The 5804-nt window shown below is 48.7% G+C and overlaps 2 protein-coding genes across 39 annotated transcripts in view; both read left to right on the top strand.

Moving 5' to 3' along the window:
- LOC100540610 (myosin heavy chain, skeletal muscle, adult) overlaps window positions 1–5804 on the top strand; it is a 27257-nt gene that overhangs the window by 9035 nt on the left and 12418 nt on the right. For 22 of the 38 annotated variants that reach the window (XM_031556063.1, XM_031556061.1, XM_031556060.1 and 19 more), the window contains 15 exons: window positions 3938–3958; window positions 4069–4089; window positions 4190–4210; window positions 4310–4330; window positions 4439–4444; window positions 4548–4568; window positions 4676–4696; window positions 4802–4822; window positions 4934–4954; window positions 5035–5055; window positions 5154–5174; window positions 5279–5299; window positions 5401–5421; window positions 5628–5648; window positions 5770–5790. In XM_031556063.1, the coding sequence (XP_031411923.1) occupies window positions 3938–3958; window positions 4069–4089; window positions 4190–4210; window positions 4310–4330; window positions 4439–4444; window positions 4548–4568; window positions 4676–4696; window positions 4802–4822; window positions 4934–4954; window positions 5035–5055; window positions 5154–5174; window positions 5279–5299; window positions 5401–5421; window positions 5628–5648; window positions 5770–5790 (300 nt within the window). Of the gene's footprint in view, window positions 1–3937; window positions 3959–4068; window positions 4090–4189; window positions 4211–4309; window positions 4331–4438; window positions 4445–4547; window positions 4569–4675; window positions 4697–4801; window positions 4823–4933; window positions 4955–5034; window positions 5056–5153; window positions 5175–5278; window positions 5300–5400; window positions 5422–5527; window positions 5552–5627; window positions 5649–5769; window positions 5791–5804 lie in introns of all 38 variants that reach the window. The other 16 variants (XM_031556075.1, XM_031556074.1, XM_031556066.1 and 13 more) reach the window with 7 other exon arrangements.
- On the top strand, window positions 906–3633 carry LOC100541987 (myelin-oligodendrocyte glycoprotein). The gene is made up of 7 exons (XM_019621282.2): window positions 906–1103; window positions 1419–1523; window positions 1878–2219; window positions 2644–2751; window positions 3067–3087; window positions 3438–3458; window positions 3569–3633. The coding sequence occupies exons 1-7, from the start codon at window positions 1082–1084 to the stop codon at window positions 3616–3618; spliced, it is 669 nt and encodes a 222-aa protein (XP_019476827.2). The 5' UTR covers window positions 906–1081; the 3' UTR covers window positions 3619–3633.

Here is a 5804-nt window from a genome sequence, read left to right as displayed (position 1 = left end):
TGTGATCATGCATCAGGCTTCGTGGGAATCTAATGAGTACATAACACTTCCGGAAATATAAGAATGCATGCCGAACCCGAGGTAGAAAACTGCTTTGGGTGTTAACCCTCTTGTCTCTCACTACAGAATAAAGCACACCTGCTGATGGCAATGCATCACTGGTTGTTATCAGTTATTGGGGGTTTGGTTCCATGGAACAGGCTGAGTCTTCATCCTGGAACCAAAGCAATGTGGGCTTTATCAGACAACAAGCCGACCCTTCTCACCATGTCTGCTTTCCCAGCAGAACAAGGCTCCCTCCAGGAAGCTCAAAAGAAAAAACACAAAAAATACACATAAAAAAAAGAAAATAAAAAGCCATACTAAGCCCCAACTGCACCGAGTGATCTCCCCCTCGCAAAGCATCTCCCACCTTCTCCACAAAGCCCTGCTCATCCCCAGAGTCCCACAGAAGAGGGAGAGTGGCTGTGGGGGTATCAGAGGGGCAAATAAATATTAACTTCTGCATTAATGGTTGGTTAGTTAAAAATCCCTACTGACCAAAGGACCCATCACACCATGGGCATAGCTCAGAGCAAGCTGCCCCCACTCCCAGTTGCACCAAGTCGTAATCTGGCATTGCCAGCTCTCAGGAAATGCTCTGGCAGTGCTACTTTCCCCTGTAACCTGTGGGAGGTGGAAGAAATTTTGGAGAAGTTGGGAGAAATGTTCATGGAGAGCAGCCCGCAGCTTTTCCCTGCGCTTTGGCAATGCTTCTCCTGGGTCCATGATCCTGGTGGATGCAGAGAACCAGGGCTGTGCACGAAGCTGCAGTGAGATGTGTTTAATGTTCTCCAACCTTTGCCCACATTGATCCATGGCCAAGATCCTCCTATTGAACCCTGGAGCTGGGCAAAGGTAGGAGAAGCTGGGTGTAGCCCACGCTTCCTGCAGCTCAGGTGAGGGATTTCTGTCTCTGTGGGGCTCCTGGTAGGGGAAATCTTTGGGGGGTCACCTGCTCTGCCCCGCAGCCTGTGAGGAGCACTGGCACTGCCCAAGGCGATGCTGGCTGGGCTCATGCAACTCATGTTTGACTGACCCCATGCCTTCCTCCCATAGTGGCTGTAAGCCGCTGGGCCTCCTTCTTCTCTTTCAGCTTCTTCCTGAATAATCTTCCTGAACTTCTACCCCATCTTTATTCCAAATCTTCTTCCCCATCTTCTTCAATTCCTTCTTCATCTCCTTCTCCATCTCCTTCCCCAAATTCCGCCCCCTATCCCCCACCCAGTCTTCTCCCCCCTCACCTACTTTTCCAGTCTTCTTCTCTCATCTCTTACCCATTTTTTACTAATCTTCTTCTCCATTTCCTCCATCATCTCCTTCTCAGTCTCCTTCCTCTCTCTCCTTTCCCCAACTCCTTCCCACCTCCTCTTCTCCAGCACAGATGTGCTTCCTATCGGGCTGCAACCACCCCAGTTTTGCCTTCCAATGGAGGACCCTCCTGGCTCATCTCGTGGCTCTGCACCTCCTCCATCTGGGATCAGGTAGGGCTCCTGTGGGGCTGCTGTGCCGGCCACAGCTGTTGCTGTGGAGTGGGGGAGCGGCCATGGGGCAGGGAGGACCCAAGCCCAGCACCCAGACACACTTGGGTTTCACTATCACTTTTGGGTATATCATGAAAGACGCCATTATGGGTAGAATTTCTGCCTCTTCTCCACCTCCACCACACGCTGTCAGTGGGCTCCCACCCACACAAGTCCTTCCCCGCTCCCTCCTGCTCCCTCTCCAGTGCTGTTACATGGGATGGAGCACACACCAACTCACCCTGTGCCGCTCCATGCCCCCACATTCACACACCCACCATCTCACCGTCTCTCCGTGCCCTTCTCATTGCCCAGCCCAGCTCACAGTGGTGGCACCGAGCCTCCCTGTCACTGCCGTCGTGGGACAGGACGTCGTGCTGCGCTGCTACTTGTCCCCTTGCAAGGATGCTTGGAGCTCAGACATCAGATGGATCCAGCACCAGTCCTCTGGCCTTGTGCACCACTACCAAAGTGGGGTGGATCTGGAGCAGATGGAGGAGTATAAAGGGAGGACAGAACTGCTCAGGGATGGTCTCTCTGATGGAAACCTGGATCTGCGCATCACTGCTGTGAGACCCTCTGATAGTGGCTCCTACAGCTGTGCTGTGGAAGATGGTGATGGCTATGCAGAAGCTGTGGTGAACCTGGAGGTGTCAGGTCAGTGGCTGGGGTGATGCCTCCAGCTGTTGATGGGTTTGTGTGTCCCACCTCCCCTCTGTCCATCCTCATCCTCATGTCCATGCATGGAGAGCTGAAGGACTGTAGCCTCTGAAAAGAGTTTGGGGCTGAATTGTTCCAGGAGATGCTGGAGTTGTAGTGGGCACACGGTGTGATTTGGGGATGGATCTGCATGGATGAGGTGGTTGGGTTGGGTTTCCATGATGCGTTTCTTCATGTCTCAGTGGCAGTGGGCACAGGATGCTGAGCAGCTCCGCCACCTGTGCCAAGCTGGGCACGCTGCCTTTGTGTGTCACTGCTCCCTGGTTGCTGCCCCTTCGGGTTCTGTGATCTCCCAAGTCTGAGTCTTGATTTTCCACATATGTGAGTGGAAAAGAAACCCTTCTCCTGATGTTTTTTACAGATCCCTTTTCCAAGATTGTCCATTCCTGGAAGGTGGCTCTGGGTGTGGTTGTCACACTTCTGGTTGGGTTATTTGTTGTCATCATTGTTTTTCTCCATAGAAAGCGAGGTGAGATGAGAGTGGTGGGGATGGAGAGCGGGGACGTGCTGTGATGGGACAGGGATGGTCGGTGTCGTACTGAGCTCTGCCTCACAGATGTACACAGGAGGAGGAAGAGAGATTTTACTGGGATTCCCAGTAAATGTTAAATAACGTTTGCTGTTCCTTTTGGAATGAAGGCAGAGTTAAAAATAAAGGGGTGTGGGAGGGAAGATAGGAACGTGGCTGGAGCGTGGGGCAGGTGGAAAGGTCCAGACCCACTGGAGTCGTCCCCACAAACCAAGCTGCTCTGCTGACGACCTCTTCCTCTGCTTTGTTTTCCAGCGGCACAGAGCAAAGAGCTGAGTGAGTCCTTCCAGCCCCTCCCACCACCAAAGTCCCTTTAATGGAACTGATAGAAGACTGCAGAGTATTGAGTTTATGCTGTGTGCTGGGGCTATGGGATCTTTGGGGCTTTGGGATCTGCTGGGTTCATGGGATGCAGTTGGGTTGTGGGATGTGTCAATCCTGACTGCTTCACTTGCAAAACTCTTGCCCAATCATTTCCTTCGTATTGGTTTAATCACATCTTGGTACCAAAGTGGTCACTGGCTACTTCCCAGAACAAAAAGATTTGGGGTCTGGGTTATGGGAATATCCATGGGATGAGAAGGTGTTCCCTCTGAACATGCATTTCTTTTGCTCCTGTTTTTCAGAGAGAAAAGATGCAGCACTGGGTAAGTCTCCTTCCCCAAAATTAGAGAATTCATGGTCTCCCCATGGCATCAGCCATGGGATGAGCAGCTCTCCCCTCTAACTGTGCACTGCTCTGCTCTTTCTTTTCCAGCGCAACTAGTTGAGATATCAGGTGACTCTCCCACAACATTTTTTTTTTAAATGCTCTGCCTGTGGGAGCTGTAGGATAACATGTTCCCACCATCACGCACTGTTTCTGCTTTTCCCCCGCAGGTTTACGTGCTGCTGATCTGAGTAAGTTTCCCTTCCTACACAGAAGGAATTTGGGGTCTTCCCATGGGATCAGCAATGGGATGATCATCTGACCCTTCTCATCATGCATTTCTTACTCATTTTGTACACAGAGAAACAAGCAAAAAAACTGGGTGAGTTCTCCCACTGAAATTTTTAAGTTCTTCTGTGTGAGCTGTGGGATGAGATGTTCCTCTCATCATCCACTGTTTCTGCATTTCCTTTGCAGATTCAAGTGCTGCAGATCTGAGTAAGTCTCCCTCCTAATACTGAAGGAATTTGGGGTCTTCCCATGGGATCAGCCATGGGAAGATAATCCAACACTTCTCATCATGAGTTTCCTATTTGTTTATTTTGCAGAGAAACAAATTGGAAAATTGGGTGAGTCCTCCCTCCCAATTAAAAAAAAAGTGGGTCTGTCTGTGTGCTGTGGGATGAGATGTTCCCCTCATCATGCACTGATTTTCTCTTACTTTTCCAGTGGGAAGAACTGAAGAATTGAGTGAGTTTTCTTTCCCAAACCAAAAAACTGCAGGCCTTCCCATGGGATGACACGCTGTCCCACTTCATCATGCGGTGCTTTCTCTTTCTTTTTTTGCAGAGAAACAGAATTCACAGTTAGGTAAGTTGTAGCCAATTTGGGGTGTTCTCAAGGGACTGCGAATGGGATGAATAAACACCACTGACCATGCACTGCTTTCTCTTTCTTTTCCAAACCATCACCATGAAGACATAGGTGAGTGAGTCACCAACCCAAATTAAAAGCACTGGGGTCTTCCTGTGAGAGTGATGGGATGAGATGTTCCACCCATCTCACACTTTCTGCTTTTCCTTTGCAGATTTCAGCGCTGAAAATCTGAGTAAGTCTCCTCCGTACACTGAACGAATTTGGGGTCTTCCCACGGGATCAGATGGGATGATCATCTGACCCCTCTCATCATGCATTTCTCATTTGCTTCTTTTGTAGAGAAACTAAGTGAAAAACTGGGTGAGTCCTCCCTCCAAAATCAAAAAGAGAAAAGGGGTTCTGCCTGTGTGAGCTGTGGATGAGACATTCCTCTCATCATTCACTGTTTCTGCTTTTCTTTTGCAGATTCAAGTGCTGCAGATCTGAGTAAGTCTCTCTCCTTGCACTGAAGGAATTTGAGGTACTGCCATGGGATCAGCCATGGGATGAAAATCTGACCCCTGTCATCATGCATTTCTTATTTTTTTTCTTCTGCAGAGGAACAAGTTGCAAAACTGGGTGAGTGCTCCCTCCCAAAGTAAAAACAAAGGGATGAGATGTTCTTCCCATCATGCGGTGCTTTTCTTTTTCTTTTCCAGTGAAACAAATTGAAGAAATGGGTGAGTTTTCTTCCCCAAACCAAAGGAATGTGGGGTTTCCCATGGGATGACAAGCTGTCCCACCTCATCACACAGTGCTTTTTCTTTCTTTTTTGCAGAGAAAGAGAATTCAGAGCTGAGTAAGTTGCAGTCACTAATGTGAGAGAATCTGGGGTCTTCCCAAGGGACTACAAATCAGATGAGATATCCCCACTGACCATCACTGCTTTTCTTTGTTTGCCAGAGGAACGCTGTGAGAAGATGGGTGAGTCTCCTCTCCCAAAGTTACAATGCTAAGGTCTTCCTGTGGGAGCTGTGGATGAGATGTTCCTCTCATTAAATACTGTTTCTGCTTTTCCTTTGAAGGTTTACATGCTGCAGATCTGAGTAAGTGTTCCTCCCTACACTGAACAAATTTAGAGTCATCCCATGGGATCAGCCATGGCATGATAATCTCACCCTACTCATCATCAATTCTGATGTGTTTCCTTAGCCAAGGAGCTAGGTGCAGAATCGGATGAGTCAACCCTCACAAATAAAATAGAAATCCCCTCTGACCATGCACTTATTTTATCTATCTTTTCCTTTTCCAGACATACATTATGAAGAGTCAGGTGAGTCTCCATTCCCAAATTAAATCCACTGGGGTCTTCCTCTGTGAGCTATGGGACAAGAGGTTTCTCTCATCATGCACTGCCTTTCCCTTTTTTCCTTCATCTTCTTTTTTTTTTCCAGTAGAACAAACAAAACAAGTGGGTGAGTTTTTTTCT

This window comes from Meleagris gallopavo, chromosome 18 (genome assembly GCF_000146605.3).
Source record: "Meleagris gallopavo isolate NT-WF06-2002-E0010 breed Aviagen turkey brand Nicholas breeding stock chromosome 18, Turkey_5.1, whole genome shotgun sequence".
Taxonomy (NCBI): Eukaryota; Metazoa; Chordata; class Aves; order Galliformes; family Phasianidae; genus Meleagris; species Meleagris gallopavo.
The sequence above is the reverse complement of the archived record's forward strand: the minus strand, read 5'-3'. Positions and strand labels throughout refer to the sequence as shown.

Excerpts from the sequence above, each read along its gene's own strand:
- LOC100541987 (XM_019621282.2), top strand. The coding sequence starts at position 1,082 with ATGCCTTCCTCCCATAGTGGCT. Across the intron at positions 2,752-3,066 it reads TTTTCTCCATAGAAAGCGAG|CGGCACAGAGCAAAGAGCTG; the intron begins GTGAGATGAGAG and ends TTTGTTTTCCAG. Across the intron at positions 3,459-3,568 it reads GAGAAAAGATGCAGCACTGG|CGCAACTAGTTGAGATATCA; the intron begins GTAAGTCTCCTT and ends TTTCTTTTCCAG.